This window comes from Hibiscus syriacus, unplaced genomic scaffold (assembly GCF_006381635.1).
Source record: "Hibiscus syriacus cultivar Baekdansim isolate YM2019G1 unplaced genomic scaffold, ASM638163v2 tig00000002_pilon, whole genome shotgun sequence".
In the NCBI taxonomy this organism is placed as follows: domain Eukaryota; kingdom Viridiplantae; phylum Streptophyta; class Magnoliopsida; order Malvales; family Malvaceae; genus Hibiscus; species Hibiscus syriacus.
This window is the reverse complement of record NW_024061752.1, coordinates 876,319-895,354: the sequence shown is the minus strand read 5'-3', so window position 1 is coordinate 895,354 and position 19,036 is coordinate 876,319. Positions and strand designations below refer to the sequence as shown.

The 19,036-nt window shown below is 34.2% G+C and overlaps 2 protein-coding genes across 3 annotated transcripts; one reads left to right on the top strand and one right to left on the bottom strand.

The window, feature by feature from the left end:
• Positions 1–220: 220 nt before the first annotated feature.
• Positions 221–14,329, bottom strand: LOC120205105 (phospholipid-transporting ATPase 2). Of its 2 annotated transcripts, XM_039205061.1 has the most exons (25): positions 14,189–14,329; positions 13,617–13,833; positions 12,991–13,204; positions 12,666–12,782; positions 12,171–12,263; positions 11,904–12,078; positions 10,767–10,933; positions 9,784–9,888; positions 9,017–9,114; positions 8,497–8,639; positions 7,604–7,700; positions 7,347–7,456; positions 7,099–7,263; positions 6,125–6,279; positions 5,925–6,005; positions 5,669–5,789; positions 4,765–4,871; positions 3,887–4,018; positions 2,487–2,640; positions 2,230–2,347; positions 1,953–2,126; positions 1,763–1,814; positions 1,475–1,602; positions 966–1,116; positions 221–774 (listed from the first exon to the last, which is right to left on the bottom strand). In XM_039205061.1, exons 2-25 carry the CDS (start codon positions 13,739–13,741, stop codon positions 439–441), a joined length of 3,318 nt encoding a protein of 1,105 aa, XP_039060992.1. In that variant the 5' UTR covers positions 13,742–13,833; positions 14,189–14,329; the 3' UTR covers positions 221–438. The 2 variants fall into 2 exon arrangements, with proteins under 2 accessions (XP_039060992.1, XP_039061052.1); XM_039205121.1 differs by lacking the exons at positions 221–774; positions 966–1,116; positions 1,475–1,602; positions 1,763–1,814 and having other exon boundaries at positions 1,959–2,109.
• A 2,019-nt stretch (positions 14,330–16,348) lies between these two features.
• LOC120205370 (cytochrome P450 CYP72A219-like) lies at positions 16,349–18,410 on the top strand. Its single transcript, XM_039205292.1, has 3 exons — positions 16,349–16,610; positions 17,024–17,244; positions 17,325–18,410. The coding sequence occupies exons 1-3, from the start codon at positions 16,349–16,351 to the stop codon at positions 18,408–18,410; spliced, it is 1,569 nt and encodes a 522-aa protein (XP_039061223.1).
• The last annotated feature ends 626 nt before the right edge of the window (positions 18,411–19,036 follow it).

The following is a 19,036-nucleotide window of genomic DNA, read 5'->3' as shown; positions in this document are numbered from 1 at the left end:
ACGAATTTAATAAAACAAATCTATTATGATATCCCGTAGGATAACGTTTTATTTTTGAATTTTAAAATATCATATCCGTAAAAGAATTTAACGTGTCAACAAAAATTTGGAACGTACCTTAAAAAACACTTTAAAATATCAAATAGATTATATCTTTAAATAAAAAAAATATTAATTGCTTACGTGTAGCTTTTACATAAGCAAATCGCTATCTTTGAACTTGTCTTAAACCTTAGTTTGCATTATTTATTGTTTCTCACGAAAATTTTAAAACAGAGAGGATGTACAAGATCTTCGGACTAGAGCGCTCTTCGTAATCCCGGTATCAAGTGTAGTAATGTTAACACGAAACCATAACGTCGATACTTGCAGTTTGTTGAAATGAATGCAGCATCATGTCAAAATGTAAATAATGTATTTAGGCTAAATTGGTCTACCTCAGTTGTCCTTGCAGTTCCTTGAATAGCTCGAAGACAGTCTAGATTGCGACTGAAAGAAATCGAAAGGAGTTCCTGAACCCATCGACTTTCTCGAAGAGTTTGGTGAATCCGATAGAAGAGGTTCATAAACCGGGCTTCTGCTCTTTGGTTGAGTAATCGACAAGGGAGAAACTTCTTTTTCAATAGATCTTGGTTGTGGCTCGATATTGCCTAGAGTTAGAATCGGCCCACCCATTCGTTCAGCCTGCTGAAGTGTATTGATTTTACTTGGTCTGTATGTATACCGGAAGTATTTCAAGGCTAGAACCGGACCCATCCCTGCTGCAACTATGAGCTGTTTTAAGATATGGGGAAAAAAAAACAACAAATCAGAATTCAAATATAAAAGCCATAATACTGATAAGCCGACAAGAGGTGGAAATAAACTCAGATAACCTAACTAATTAAACAGGAGAAAGAGAAAAGGAAATGAACCCCTCCTTTTAACATCTAAAGAAGCAAATTGAAGACAGAAGTGAGACTTACAAACATAGTTATCCAATAAGACGGTTGTCTACATAACCGAAACATGATAGTATACATCCCTGACGCAGGAATCGCGCTGATAATCCAATTAATTACATAGAAAGCAACTAAATTCCCCCATATGGCAAGATGTTGCAATATTGTGAAGGAACTGCAAGCACCAATTACAATTCAGCACATCAGGATATTTGAATCTATTAGTAGTAGGGATTTGGGGAAACCATTGTAAAAAAAATGGTTAGAGGTTATTTATCACGGGTTAAGATGCACGTTCTGTGGGGGTGCAGGCCATGGAATGACAATGACAAACTAATACAGTAATACTCCCCTTAACAGCACTTATGGAGCAATCATATTTGCATTGATTCTCAAGCAAGGATAAACTAAATCACATGCCATTTACCAAATCCTTTATAAGCTGGCCTAAAAGACCTTGTGGGAAGAAAAAAGGGAAAAGAAAACAGAAATTTAACATATTTACTGCATTCTACAGTTAAATGGAAGCATACTTTGTCTCCAATGCCACAACAAAAGCCTGCAACCATATACATCCAGAAAGTGCCACCATAGAAAGCTCTTCCATTTCACTTTTCTCGTAGGCATAGGCATGTATGGTGATCACAAACACAACAATTGCCTGCAAATCCCCTCAAATTGATGAGGCAATAAAGCTAATGAAGTTCCAATCACCAATGAAAATTTAACTACCTTCATGGATCATTACATGTTTTCAGATTTGTTTCAATTACTTCACGAGCAATATCAGTAAAGATTCTTTGATAAAGAAAAGCACTCACATGGAACAGAGATCGACCAAACCATCCAGCAAATGTACTTGGATTCAGAAGCCTGTGACAGAAACAATCCCGCATCAGTTAGATGAACATTAATCAGAAGTCTACGTAGTTGTATGCTAAAAGGATACAGCCAATTGTCCAGTTCCATATCCTAATCTTCAGATGGGGGGAGGGGGGAGAATCAACAAACCTTCCTGCTTGGCAGTAAAATAAAATTTGCGGATGCTGCATAACCGTTCCTTCACTAAGATCTTTGTCAAGGACACTGACCAGAACAGGAACACTAGTGTAGAAAACATTATAAGCCATCAAGCTGACAGAATTGAAAAGACTAGTTCCAGAAACTCCTGAAATAAAAGAGAAACTGATATGTTCTGGTGTCAGCAGAAAAGAAATAATAAGCAAGTCTAAGTGGGAATCAAGTAAGGTAAAAAGCAACAAAGGGAGGATTATATGTAGGAACTCACAAAATTTGGATGAAACATATAACTAGTGACTTATAGAAGGAATACTGGGATAGAAATGCCGTGCGATTATAGGAATAACGGCCATGAACAAGTATCAACCTTTTGAGAAACCTGAACTCTGCAACCAAGAGAGGTATTTAGGAAAAGATTAGTCTAGATTCATTACAACTTTCTTCATAATTTAATAACCGTCAAAAAGAGGACAAACAACAGGCAACCAGTCTGAAAGCTTTTCAATATATTTAAAGGTTACTTACTTCCAATACTATAATCAGCTGCCCTTGCAGCCTGCAGCCCTTCTCTTCCACTAATGCCAACACCAATATCGGCTTGTTGAATCATTCTCACATCATTTCCACCATCCCCAATAGCCAATGTTCTATAATCACACGATTTCAAGAGTTCGACAAGCTGCCAAAATTATCATTTCATTTACATTCAACAGTCAACACTTCCATATAAAAAAGTTAATAACTAACGAATATAATCTTTATAAATACCATTAATGAACCACAACTAAAATACTCAGCAGTTTAAATTAGTAAGGATAAGATTAACTCAGAAAAAAGTAAAATACAGCCTAATACTGTAAAAAATTCAATGAGATTAAACTATAAGAGAATTACAAAACTTCAGTACACAATATATGTACTTCTAACAAAGAGAGTTCAGAGCATGAACATTAGAAGCTGGTCTAGCTAAGATATATTAGGGAAATGATAATCCACACTACATAATGAGAAGTGATATAACTTAAAAAAAAAAAGCTACCAAAAAGATGTATCAAGACTCCCAAGTTTCATTGTCCTTTTCCCCTTTCCTTTTCTCTTTTCTTTTCCTTTTTCCAAATTTACATTTATATTAGTACTTGGAACTCTCAGTATGTATGAGGCAAAGCCATACCAGTGTTCACTCAATATTTTTTCTTAGAAGCAAGAAAATCAGAAGGTATAAATTCCCCTTGCTTCTTCATAGTAGTACCAGCCAATCCTCTATAGTCTGCAGAAAGATAGATTCAACAGTTCTTTCCTATTCTCCTCTCCATTCTGAGCATAGAGATATTATCCATACATAAAATGTTGGAAAAAGACATATCAATAGATTCATGCAAAACATTTATTCTGCCCTCACTAACGCTCCTGGATGTTCTTATCAATAGATACATGCAGCAAAATACAAGCAGCCTGTGATGTATCCCTTTTCATCTTCAATAATTAGCTTGTACATCAGGTTATAAAGCCATGAATGTTATTGGATGAAAGAAACGTGAAGACAAGGATCAAATTGCTGTCTATTATGAGTCAGCATAATACTCCTCTTCAAGTTTTAATCATATAGTGTATTTTGGTTTGAGGATTTTAGGGATTTTATTGATATATTTCTACTAGGAAAATTCCCTATAAAAAGTGGCAACACTTATTGTATGAAGGGCCATCAATGATTTTTAAAGTTCAGACAGTAACTTTTTTTAGTTCCAAATATCCTAGCATGGTTGTGGAGGTTAACAGCCTTAAGCGGGAAAATTATAGAAAATAGAAAAAAGTGAGCATGATAAATATTACTACGAATGAGAACATACTAAGAAAGTTCTGTAGTTGTAACTCAAGTTCAAAATATCAATCCAAAATATATTTAAAATTAATAACAAAATCAAAACCTGTGCTTTCTGGGATGGTGTAACACGACAACATATAGCAGTCCTTGACAAAATAGCTAATTCTGTAAAGACTTTCCTATAATGCTTAAGTGCAATTTCAAGAGCCCATCCATCAACAACAAATGCCACATCCTGCAATGAAATGGGAAAGTTAAAAATAGGGAAAAAGGCGATAGTGAATAAAACCTTTTGAGTTAAACATAGACAGAAAAACTTACCAAATAGTTCATTCTATGAGCATAGTAAAATAATCAAACCTTAAAGAAACAATAAAAAGGAATAAAGGTTCTTTACAGGGTTGTTTGGGGTACCATTCGTTACAATTATTGTAAGGTAGCATGAATTTCAATTAAATACTCCACCAAGAATGTGACGAATTAAATAAATATCATTACCATCAGACTAGTCAATAGACATAAGTCAACAATCCCCCATTTCATTTTTTTATAGAAATTATATATTCAGTTTTTGGTTTATGCATACATGAGTGAATAAGTGAATCTTGTGAGCCTCAGACATATTGTCCGATTCTAGTGAAAATAACTTTTGCAGCCACTTCAACAATTTAGTTTGTATAGAAGAACCGCTGAGCTTCATCCTATGATGATCTGATTAAGTTAACAAGGACCTGAGGTTTTCTGAAGGCAGTGGTATTTTTGGAGTGTCTTGAGTGTTAGGTGGCCCTCTATTTGTTTTCCAGAATCACAATTCAGTTTAGAACCAGAAAATTTCCCCTTAATCAAGTCATCAATTTACTCTTTTTAAACACTACAATTAACTGCAATTATGAAATTGCAAACACAAAAGAATAGCAGCCAGAAAGAAAAATAACATGATAACCCTAAACATAAATTTACAAAGATGGAGCAATGGTTTACCTTTGGTTCTGAAGATGTTATCCTCATTGTAAGCAAAACTCTCTCTAAACTTCTACAAACTTCATCTTCAGTTTTTCCATCAATTAGAAGAAGCTGGCCTTTTGGTTCTGATAGTTCAGAAGGAAGCACAAGGAGGAAACAATATAAATGTGAAATGAACACTGATAAGAATTCAAACTTTGACATATTCTATTAATTGATTAAAGCAATCAAATTTCTTGTGGCACCAATACAACACTGACAGCAGAAGACCAATTCCACCAGACAAATCACCTAACAATGCATAATGACCTCTTGTAACAAAACAAAACCTCAATTATTGCCCCCACCAAATCCATTAGCTTAATCATTAATATGGCTTGAAACAGCAAAAATGATAATCAAGTATAACAACATTTTTAAGCATCCTTAATTTTTTTTTGGTATAATCACTCGTATCTGACCCATTGGCCAACTATTTCAGATCAGGTACTGCAGAGGCCCATTATGTGAGCGACCCTCCCAACCCATTTTGCTCCTTTTTAAGCATCTTTAAAACATATAAGGAAAAGCAGTGTAAAATATTATCAACCGCAACAATTTCAGGTGTTAAAATTTCGAAGAAAAGGCTAAACTCTAATTTTTTTTATGTTTGCCCCAAACACAAGTTCTGTTTCTTTTATCTTCATTAGAACACATAAGAACACACGAAGTATTTGCAGGTATGTGGAGAGATGCAAGAATGAAAACTTGAATAATTGTAGTTGTTCAATCCAAGCAACAAATCATACAAGTAGCATAGTTTCAAACATTTAGAAACCATGAAAACTAGTCCTTCTCATCGACCTAGATATTTGAAACAACATAAACAGCCAGACATGTAATTCACACAAAGAATTGAAATTTATGTAAATGATTAACCTACCTGGGGAAATAAAATTGCAAGAAAGAGCAATCTGTATGGCAGTATTCTGCTTGTCTCCGGTCAGCATCCAAAAATTTATTCCTGCTTTCCTGAGTGTCTCAATTGTTTCAGGTACACCATCCTAAATCAATTAAAAATAGAATAAAGGGACAAATGTTAACATCCAAAATACATTCCATGGATATAACGTATATTTTACTTAAATATAGATGAAAAAGGTTTTATACACAAGTTGGATTTAATAGCTCAACTTCACCTGTAGACGGTCCTCTATTGCAGTGACTCCTAGAACCTCAAAATCACGTTCTAATCTTTGGCAAACCTCAGCAATCCTCCACTGGAGAATGTGGCGACAAGAGTAACTGAGTCACTCATCACCAAACTTGACCAAAAGTGTGCAAAAAGGTAAACATAAGCAAATGGAAAACACAAGAAGATCATTGGATAGTACTTCACCTCCCTGTCAACTAATGTGCTACTAGCCTCTTTGAACATCAAAGACCACTCTTGATACTCATCTTCTTTCAATTCACGCCAAGCTAAGCATAAAGTACGTAGCCCCAACTGAGCATATTGTTCTACCGCTTCAATAAATGTTCTTGTTTGTTGCCCTGAAAAAGTAATGATTATATCATATAGAAAAACAACTGATGCAGTCACTAATATCTGTTACCCTTTTAAAAATTGCATTTTCTAACATGCGATAACAATAATTTATATTAGTGAATCACAATACATTACAAGCCTCACAAAAACCTTCCAACTATTAGAACATATAAATATATTAGCAAGTCAGCAAGATGAGGGGTAAGGCAAGTTTATGATTCTCGATGCATGATCCAGAAATTATATACAAAAGAGGGGGGAAATCAACTAGGAAATCAGCCGAAGTCCCATAAATGTATAAAGTAATAGCCCAACAGCATCAAACCCATAATGAAGATTGCCTGTGACAAAGACAGAAACAACAGAAGCCACCATAGGAAACCTTTTCAATTCTAGCTGCTAAAATTTAGTAAGTACTTTTTCTCTGATTAGAATGAGGTTCCAACAAGGATATTAAAGAACTTCCAAACCTAAAAAATATAAGTTCATGAAAATGAAATGACAAGAATGAGACTTGAAGTTGAAACAAATATATCGGGCAACATGGACTTACTACAAGAATCCAAACCTCCAACACGCCATCCTCAAATCGATGCACATGGTCATTGTGCAAGGCAGGATATCCACAATTATTTGTACTAGTAAGCCAAAGATATTCATCAAAGAAAAAGGATGTCCGTGCACATAGATGCAACAATCATCAAAAAATTAAATCATGCAGACAAACAGGCATCTACACTGCCAACGAAGTCGACCATCAAATAAATAGATTGAAAAAATAATGAAATTACCAAGATTAGCAAAAGATTGAATAAAAACATTACCATCATAAGCATAAGGAAGAATTGCTTCATCTGCACCTTTTGACAAAAGTACAAATTTTCCATTCTGGCAATCTTTAACAACCACCGACATTCTTTTCCTATCAGAAGTGAACTCCAAAATTTCCAATAGTTCATACTTAATTACTGAACCATTGAACCTGATCTCTGTACAGTATTTAATACAGGAAATCATAAATAATCATCCCAGCAATCAACTTCTTTACAGCAAAAAAAGAAGGATTTTTTACCTAGAATATTTGCATTCTTATTGGCATAAACCATATGCAATTGAGCAGCAGCATTAACAAGAGCATCTTCATCCTGAGACTGTGCCTTGTACAAGATGGCTCCGGTTTTGCTACAGATGATAAAAACCGGTTGGGATGATATGTATTAGCAAATGTATACAATAGAATTTTGAAATTAAGAATAAAGTTATGATACTGTTACGATCTATCTCTAAATTGCAGCTAAAAGATTATACCAAGATAGAAGATAGAATCACCTCTTTATAGGAATAACAGTATTACATATAGCCATAACTGTGACAAATTGAACAACGTCAGGAGAGCTAACAGCAACAGCATTAAGCAGCTTTGTATCTGTGCACCAGTGGCAAAATCGTTCATAATCATAGTTTACAAGAAAATGTCTTCAATATTTGAAAACCAAAAGAAACACTAACTGATTTAAAGATCCTCCGAATGAATTTTAAACTATTTCTAGCAAAATAAGAAGCATAAAATATTAAGAATACTGAGCTCATTTATCTAAAAGCATACAATTTGCTTCAAGTCATTATGTTATTTCCAAGAATAAATACTAAAACCATAAAAAATAACTTATTAAAGACTATTTTAAATGATAAATCAGAACTGACATTATAAAGAGGGTAAAATGGTATTCAGTTGTACATCTTATATTGATATAAGTAATAAACTGTAACACACTCTTAAAATGGTCAAACATTTTTCCTCCCATAATTTATGGCCCACGGGCAAAGTAGATGTGCAGAATTGCTGAAAGCCTGGACTACTATATAACACCAGCAGCTTGGAGCATTGTGCAACACAAAGAAGTATCAGGAAATGTACAAAATAGCTAGGAGTTAAGAAAGAGTATACTTACTAGACCCAACATAGAAGCTTCGATAATACACAGTCACATTCTACAGCAATACAGCTAGTTATCAAATTAAGCGAGATTAAACTCCATTCCCAATTTTGGACCCCCCTCAATTATAAAATATCAGCTTTTATTAACAAGTTATAAAAAGACAAATTGTCCCTGATTATTTCAAGCAACACATATTCATTCAACATAAATGAAAACCTAAAAAATGGATTCAATGAGAAAAGATTAGGCAACGAGCAAGCAGGTGAAAAGTAGATAACGAACCTTTCAGTGCATCACCACTCTCATTTCCGTAGAAAACGCCACTAATGCAGCATCTTCTAAAGATCATTCTATTTTCAGTTAGTGTTCCAGTTTTGTCGGTCATTATGTACTCAACTTGTCCAAGGTCCTCACTTATTGCTGTGCTGCCGCATAAAAACAAACCAATCTTATCAAACATATACATTCACTAAAATCTATGGCAGAATCCAACCATATAGCTAAATAATCGCATATAATTCTTTTCAAAAGCATCTCCTATATAACAAAGTTTTAGTAGTAAAAATAAACTTAATAATATGGTAAGAAAAGAGAGAGAGAGAGAAGAGTTGTGAAAAGTAAAAACAAAAGGGAGAAAGAGAAACAAAAAGAGAGTTAAGTGAGACCAAGTCGTACAAGACTCCAACATCTACTCAAACATTTGAACAGATAATGTTTAGTTCGAGTGATATCAACACAGCTACCAGCTTTGTATACTACGAAGGACACTCCAACTAACAAATTTCTTGGAAAAAATACTTACTTCGTTGCATGTGAAGGAATACCAGTCTCATAATCTATCATCTCAGAATCCCAATCAATAAACTTTGCATATAAACTTTTCACAAGATCCAGAGAGACCTGCAAAAAAAGGCTTGATGGTTAACAAGGTAAAATATCTGAGAAAGAACTCAAATATGGAAATGAAATCAAAATTGAAGCAAATAAACAAGATTAGCAGCAACAATTATAAGGATGTTTAAGATGAAACTTATATTCTCATCTATTCGAAACCTTAGACTTCAAGTAAAGAAACTGATCATCTCCCAACCACCCAACCTAAGAGTATTAGAAAATAACCCATTAATCCAAGAGCTATCAACTTGGACTTCAGTACAAGGGGATGTGTCTACAATAAATTTAAACTAGAACTAGTTTTTGACACCCACTTCCTATTAACAATCAAATGATTGAACAAAAACATTCTACACTTGTCCTACTAGGTTTTCTATTTATTTCTAGTACAACCAAATGAAACTAAAACATTTCTACATTGGTAAAGTTGTAATGCACTCCTAATCATATTGTAATCATGCCACAGATTATTATTATTTTAAACTCAAAACTCACACCACTGTTGCGCCAGTATTTTGATATAGTCAATAACTGCGTAACACAGGACAGTGACTCTAGCTAAGAACCTTCTGTGCTATTAGCGACAAGCTGGTCCGTTCAGTATATCCAGGTTCATACCACCAAAAAGAGCATGGGCAACAATTCAAAATCATTACAATTTTTATATTGGATTACCTTAATAGATATGGGTATCATGATGGAACACAGAAGCTCAAAACGAAGAGGAATGACCAATAGTTCATACCATGGACCTTCAAGTGGATATAGAACATACCATTGCTGCAACAAAAAAGTGGGCATTGCTACAAAGTCAACACATTGTCGCACATAATTTTTTTTGGGGGGGTGTATTTTTTGTGCTAAGCTAAAAGATAAAAATAAGACTCAAGAACAACAAGAATCCAGAAAATATATGGAAAACCGCATGCATGCATGGAGTAAAGGCAACTGAGCAGCAAGCAATTTTGAAAGAAATAAAGCAACTAGGATTATGCAGGTATCCAAGGGAGACAACCAGCCAGTCCCAAACATCCAGCCTAAGGTCAGGATTGGTTTAAGGTATTAGGCCTGGGCCCAGCACAGCTAGACAAAGATTGTTTTACAGATAACTTTTTTATTTAATTCTAAATCTGATTATATTTTGAAATATTAATATAAAATAATCTTTTGATGCTTTAAATGGGCAGGTTGCAGAAGCTTGGTATTGGCTTTTAATATGACGACAACCATCTAAGTTTACACAATGCAAAATTGACGGTTAGATAAAATCACACTGCAGAGGAAAAAATAGTGCAACACCACCTAGTGCATATACATCGGTTTGTAGCCAAACCCACAAATTTCATCCCTGAACTAGGTGATCACATATCTTATACCATGATTCAGATTTTAGGATATTCCCTTAATAGGAACCAAAATCCAACTTCAAGGATAACAGTTAATAGAGGTCCTCTCAAGATGTCAAAATTTCAGAGAGTATTGAAATAGATGAACACTGACGTAAAACTAAGCAAACTAATCCGTTTTGTACAAAGGAAAGTTCCTACAACTAAAGGGAAAGGCTAATATAGATTCCTGTGCAGTTAAAAAGTATAGACTCCATGCAAATTTGAATTAAGTTTGGGAAATAAAGGGAACAAAATGTAATTTCTCACAACCTTTCTTGCTTCTGTATCCTTCCACACGTTCCCAGCTATACCAAGAACCATAACAACCACTATCTGGAAAACAAATATAGCACCAGTTAACTTGTCAATCATAGCATCCATGGCTGTTAGCTTTGGCTCCGGTATGCCCCTACTCATACCCAACTTAGTTTCATTTCCTGAAAGATGGAACAAATAATTCAAAAACTACAGAAGAAATGTTAACACCATCAGAATGATAAATGAAACCATCAAATGAACAAAGAATCAGAAAAATACAGAGTGTGGAAAACTCAAGAGGCAAGTTGGGAGGGGGGGAGGCAGAAATATTCACAAAAATATAAACCATACATGTTCAGATAGTACTCGGAATGAAATGAAAGAAAAGAAAAGCTATCATGTTATCAAGGCATCAATCAAAATCTACTCAAGTAGGCCATCTATGTGGTATTAAAGTCAAGTTCGTTTTAACTTCTTTTTTTTTGATAGAATAAGGCCTCATTAAAAAACCCCTTCATATCCTACATGTTACAAACATAACATGGACATTGGAAGGAGGAAAAGAGCGCCTCTAACTTTTATTAATGAGAACAATAATACACCTCCACACCTCAACAACTAACAACTCCTTACATAACAAATACCATAATTCTGTAAACATAACACACCCAAATTCTCCCTTAATAAGAATAACCAAGGCACAACACCTTTAAGCATTACACAAACCTAAAAATCAACCTATACCAGCTTTAGCTAATTCATCCGCTTCCCAATTTGCTGCTCTCGAGATTACTACATCCCAGGATGTTTGTATGCAACAATGACAAAGTTTCAATTTCTTGATGATCGAATACCAGATAAAGCTTACTTACCAGTGCCCTTCAGAGCCCACCAGAAAAAACGACTAAAATATCATGATATGTTTCAGAACCCAAAACAAATTTTGCTTGCTTTTTTGTGCGCGCATGTAACCATTTTTACATTATTTAATGACCTACTCCTCTGCATCTCAGCTCTTTCTCATCATCTTTTTAGCTTCTCCCACTAACACTTAGATATTAAGGTGGTAAATGATGAATAATAGAGAACAATGACAAACTAATGGCATATTTTATCATTAGCCATGGAATTTCATATATAGGAACTTGCCAGTGTAGACAGCTACTCCACAAGCCCATTCTGTGTTCCTCAAATAGCATGACTGAAGAATTGTGTTTTTTATGGTTAAAGGACACACATCATTATCAATAAATGGAGGGAACAAACGAAGATTGGCATCAAATCTTCTAATATCCTTATCTGGATTTGGACACTCAATAACACCCTGGAAAAGAAAACAGAACATGTAAAGATCAAAATAAACAAATGGTGTCTAACATACCAAGGAAAAATGAATTTACGGTACTTAAATCTTGCCTTGATTTTATGCAGCAATTCAAAATCTATTCCCATGCAAGTAGCAGGTATAACCCTTGTCTTCAAATCAGTTTCACCATCAAGGGCAGAAGTCTGCAAGACAATTTGTGTAGTCAGTAAATGTAAAAGAGTTAAAAATAAATCCATTAATAGTGTGAGCATTTTAACAATTTTATGTTCTATGGCTCTTATATTTTTTATATTAAGAGCTTGACATCATCCCATATGAATTCATTCTACTCAGGCTTTTAAAAGACAATAACAAAACCATATGCTGATTTAAATTTTCAAACATCTGAACTGGTAACAACTCATAGTACAAAAGGTAGTCAAATCTATCCATTCAATCCAATACTTTTCCAAAAGAAGCTGTATGCTCAAGTTCACATGATTCTGTTGTCCAAAATTTTGGTGTCCTTCCCTGTCCACACTGATATTTCAACCGTGAACTAATATTTACAGAATTTGACCACTTTTAACGAGGAGCAAATTCACCTCAACATAGCAAAGACCTTGTGGATCAGAGGTCCCAATCAAAACAAGATCACATGGCACTTCATCATTCTCACGAAGCCACACTATGTTACCGACATGAATATCTTGTGCTTGGATCTGCAAATGATTGTCATAATCACAAACGACATAAAAAGAGAAAGTAAACGGTTAGTTTTACAAAGTTCAAAAGGAACGTGATAGAAAGTGATCCTAAAGCAAGAGGTCATTCAACTTTAACAGAAAAAGAAAACCAGTGATAATGCAAATTAACTTTTCCATAAAAATCAAATAACAAATGAAAAAAAAGAATTACTAAAAAACTAACATGTTTTCTGATACCCTGCCTAACAACCCAAACTAGTTTCTCATTTGCTTTCTTGTCTGAAAAATATCTATTGTAATCATCCCATGCTTCTTTTGACGCAGAGACTGCAAATATAAAAATTAGTGGCCCCCATGTACTGGCAGGATTTACTGGAGTAATTAGCGACCATAACTGAAGGCACGCAATCAATAAGAAATACTGGTTCATGAACCGGCTGAAATAAGAAGCAATAGACATATTAGAAAGTGTGGTTGCCGAAGAAATGCAAATAGAAAAAAAATTGAATCATTAGAAAACAAAGATCTCCAGCCTAAGTACATAGCCATGCACAATTGATAAATGAATCATCAAATGCATCAGATTCCATGTAAGAGTCATCTCATGAGGCAATTCTTCAAAAGAGAGAGAGAGAAATCTCAATGATAGTCAGGAAGAAGGTATGAATTGATCACTGTACAAGCAAATCATATATATATATATATACACACAAAAATAAATAGGCATAGCAAACAGTTGATAATATAACAAATACAAACTCTGTTTATCTAGCTTAGGAAACCAAGGAAAGCAAGATATTAATCTTGGTAACTAATCTCCAATTGAAAAGAGAAGTTTTTAAGATATACCCGAACTGCTCCCATAAATTCTTAGGGAGAAAGTTCAATACAGTATATTTTCGGTTAGAAATTCGATTGTCGCAGTAAAGCTTGTGTGATGATTCATTGTCATTAATGTAAACATATCGCTTCATTTTTGCCTCAGAAGCAATCAATGACCACTATCCAGTTTCCCCCCCCAAGCTCATTACAGAGCTCAACAGCGGTAACGAGCCTGTCACTTTACCTGACATGAAAATTATAACATTAGAAGCAATTCACCATTTTTTTCCTTTTCTGAAATTGTACGGGAAAGCAGCGCAATTAATTACACATCACATCGTAGAATCTTCATTCAGTTAGTTCAAACTAAGATTTTCTAATAATTTATCGTTAAAAAATAAAATATGAGACCATATCATGAAATGTAAAATTCTGAAATGAGGCGTCAATTAATCCGATGAATGAACCGTCAATTGATTGATAAAAAACCATTACTAGATTGTTACCGTAAAATTTCAAAGGATTTCAACAAGGCTTTTGGCACCTAAGATTTTGAATCTTGAATTCGAAATTTTAACGGAAAATATGATTGATCGTACCTCTTTTTTTTCTAATTTCTGTCGATGTTTCTCCTTCTCCTTTCTTCATCACCTTCCCCGGGCTCGGTCTTTGTTCTCCATTTTGCTTTGAAAGATAAAAAAGAGTCGGTTGTTGGGTGTACGCGGTTCCACTGTTTGACTTTTGTCGTTCCTCTATTATCCGTTTGATTATTGTAAACTTCCCTTTTGAGCCATCAGAAGCGTCACCGCATTACTCGTACGAAATATCTTGATTTCGTGATCCGAGTACAACTTTAACGTGATTTAATTGAGATCACAATCCCCACTTTAAATTTGTTTAATTTTTTTCAAAAGAAAAAAACTTTATCTACCAATCGTGTGGGCTTAATATTTTTGACGTCATAATATTAAATAATAAAATATAATATCAATTTTCATATAAATTTTAATTCAATTAACATTATTATCAAAGATACAATTTAAAAATATGAATTTAATCTTGGAATTACAACTCTTTAATACATCTCAATAATAAAATGATTGGTATTTACCTGTTAAATTAATATTTTTATAAAAACAATTAGCTTTATTAAAAATAAAAAATATTAAAATTTCAATGAAGATTTATCTTGAGAATGGAATGTCATTCTCCCATTTGGTTGGCAAACATTCTCATCCCCCGGTAATAAGTTATTCCCAACCGGGGTATTTTGGGGTATATTATCGGGAATGTGATTACTCCCTTTCCTTAGGTATTGTTACATTTCAGGCGTTTTGGATTAAAATGCTCTTAATTTTTTTTCAAAAATATCATTCTTCTGTCGTTGAATAAAAAAAATCTCAAAGGTTAAATTACAAATTTATCCTTAAACTATTTTTATATTTACAAAAAAATCCATAATTAGAATTTTATATGAAGTTCAGGGGTTAAAATAAAATTTTACCATTTCATTAAACCTATTAATCTTTTTAATTTTGTAAAACAAATTATATAAATTTTATGAATTTAAATTTTTTAAAGAAAATATATAAATTAATTATAGTAGAATTCAACTTGTTAAAAAAACAAATATATAATATGAACAATTTGATAAAATATATATTCTAATAATCTTTTATTTCTTTAACCAAATATTGTAATCTTACATTCCTGCTAAACGAGCTAAACACAAAATGCAACATTCTCAGTAATCTTATTCTCGCCAGTAATCCTATTCCCGCCGGTAATCTTACATTCCGTGAACCAAATGCACCCTTAAGATGACACGAGAATTTTACAAGAAAAATGTTAAAAAATTTAACTAAATAAATTCAAACAAAAGATAGATATAAACAGATCTAACCGTATAAGAAACAAATAAAAAAATTAATTTATTAAAATATCATTAACAAAATAATATTATTTAATAAAATAATATTATATTGTTTTGGTTTGTAATATGTAAAGATATAATTAAAAATATTACAACACAACAAAAGCAAGCTTAAATAATAAGCTCCAGCCGTGAGTTGTCATGGTCAGACCTATTCTGCAGGTGAGTGTGTAGGCCGCACGTAAAACATGCTCGTAAGAGGATGTCGATTAGAGCTTGCTTTAGCCTCAAAGGCCGATGGTAAAAAAACTAGCCCAATACATTAGGTATAAACGAATCAAGTCCGATATCCCCTTTGAATATCAGTCTTTTCCTTGCCCACTATACGGATAAATATTCAATCGAAACAAATTAAATTATTTTTAAATTAATCAAATTAATGAATTTTATTTTAAAATAAAAATATTTAATATTATACAGATATATATACCATTTTTCTCTATTACTTGAATATATCAGTATTGATATAATTTATTGTACAGGTTCAAATTTATATTATTTATATAATATAAATATACCTAAATAGCATAATGTATATTTATATTTATAAATCTTAAAATTAGTAATTAAGATAAATAACGACGAATTTGAGTACAAACTTGGAAGTTTAGTGCAATTATTTAATCAATCGATAAGACAAAGAGATGTTCTTGCTATTGTAAAATGATGAGCTTAAGAAAGCAGAAGTGTACAAGAAAACAAATTTAAGAATCCACCAACAAAAACCTTTTCAAATCCCCCATATAAAGACTCGTGAGCTCCTCCCTATCTTCCCCAAGTTTCAAAACAAAACTTCAAAAAATAATCCTTGGTATTGTAGTCGGAGATGGCAGTTCTAATGACGGTGCTTTGTGCTCTGACAGCCGCCTGGGCTCTCAAACTGTTGCATGCCGTTTGGTGGAAGCCCAAGATGATAGAGGAGAAGCTGAGGGAACAGGGCATCCATGGTTACCCCTACAAGTTGGTTTATGGGAACACCAAGGAGATGATGGAGTTAGCTCGGGAAAAAGGGTCGGAACCGACGGAGCAGCCCCACGACATCTTACCTCGTATCAATCCATTGCTTCATGATCTCGCCACTACTCATAGTATGTCATATCTTATCGATTTCAGTTAGTTTCTGTCCCTTTCTTTTTTCATGTCTGATGAAAAAAAAAAAGCATATGGATCATTGCAATCGAAACCAGTACACCCTAGAAATTTACGATTGTTAGTTGACTTTTGAAAATAATACATACATACATATATATATATATATATATAGCAGTATCATATTGATATACTCTAGGTTTAATATGCCTAGAGAAATGAACCTTTTTTCTTTTATATATATATATATATATATATTGGGTTGACGTTTAGCTATCTAACATTTTGTTTAGCATGCTTAAAGTTAGAGTAAAAGCTTCAGCGAAAGTTGTCAATGTTGATGAATGAGAACATACATACATATATATATAAGCAATTGGCAAGAAAATGTGAAAACCATGCATGCATGCAGAGAAATCATTCGTTGTTTGGTACGGAACAACTCCACGCGTGGCAATCATGGAGCCAAATTTAATCAAAGAGATTCTGAACAACAAATCTGGGGATTTCCCAAAGCCGAAAACAAATTCATTTACTCAGCTGTTCGTGTCTGGCCTTGCCACTTATAATGGAGATAAATGGGCCAAGCACAGGAAGATCGTTGATCCTGCTTTCCATTTAGAGAAGATGAAGGTTATCATCTTTTTATATTTATTTTAGCTTTATAAATTCTTGCTTTCTTCGCTAATTTTCATGGTTTCTGGGTGTTAAAGCATATGATGCCTGCACTTGATGTTTGCACCGACGAAATGATTTCGAAGTGGAGAAAGCTAGTGAACTTCATGGGGTCTAGCGAAGTCGACATGTCGGTCGAGTTCCAAAACTTAACCGGCGATGTCATATCAAGAGCGGCTTTCGGCAGCAATTTTGAAGAAGGGAGGTTGATTTTCCTTCTGCAAAAGGAACAGGGCCGGCTGTTTTTACAGTCTCAGATGAACATCAATTTCCCATTGTTAAGCTATCTTCCAACCAAAGTAAACAAAAGGATGAAGCACATAAACAGAGAAGTGGGATCCTTATTGACAAGAATAATAAAAAAGAGAGAGAAGTTCATAAGAGCAGGAGAACACAAGGACGATCTGCTAGGCTTGCTACTCAAGTCTAACCTCGAACAAGTGCAGGCAAACAACAATTCGGAAGCAGGGATGAGCATGCAAGATGTGATCGAAGAGTGCAAGTTGTTCTATTTCGCCGGTCAAGAAACAACATCCAATTTATTGACATGGACCATGATTGTGTTGAGCATGCACCCTGAATGGCAGGACCGAGCCAGGGAAGAAGTGTTTAGAGTATTCCGGAACAATAACACCCCACCGAATTACGACGACTTGAACCGACTGAAGATAGTAAACATGATCCTGCTCGAAGTTCTGAGATTGTATCCCTCGACATCGCTGATCCGATCAACGAACAAAGAGACGAAGCTCGGGGATCTGTGTCTTCCTACAGGGGTGCAACTGTTCATACCATTGCACCTTGTGCATAGAGATAAAGAGCAATGGGGAGACGACGTGATGGAGTTCAAGCCGGAGAGGTTTTCCGATGGGAAATTTGAGACGACAAACGATAAATTGTCGTACTATCCTTTCGGATGGGGGCCTAGAGTCTGCGTTGGACAGAACTTTGCCATGCTTGAATCCAAATTGGCCATGGCCAAAATCCTGCACAACTTCTCGTTTGAACTGTCGCCAAATTATACGCACGCCCCATATTCAGCTGTAACACTTCAGCCTCGATATGGTGCTCCGGTCATCTTACATAAACTACCCAGTGTCACTAGAACTGCAGCAGTCTTATGAAAAAGCTCCAATAATTTACGATTATATTTACGTGTAATTTTTAATAACTGAGGCTGGTCTGTAATTTGGTTGGAACTTGGAAGTATTTTCATATCTCCATATATGTACTTTTCGATAACTCGGATTTAAACAATTTTTTTTTTGATATTATGTCATCACGCCTGCGATGTTACAAGGTAACTTACATTTCAAGGAAAATCTATAGAGAAAATTATCTTGAAGTGCATAACTCAATGAAATTATCAGATGTCTAAAGATTCGTTAGATTTTTAACATGTTCTATGTATTTTGAGTGTAATTTTTCCTATAAATTCTGACAACAAATTAATTATCAAGCGACAACAAATGAATTTATGTTAGATTTTATTAGCAACACGAGGAGGACAATATTCACATAAGGATTCTAAAAAATAAAAGTTGGATTAGCAAGACATATGAGCACGAATCCTAATCAATGATCTGAACAAAAGTTCGGCCAACAATAGTTAATGGTTATGCAAAAGTTCGAATAGCTGAAAAGTAAATATAATTGAACTAAATAAATACTAGGATGGCAGAATGACCCGAATCTGACGGGGAAACCCGAAATCCGGTCAAGTTCAGGTCGGGTCGGATATCGGGGATTT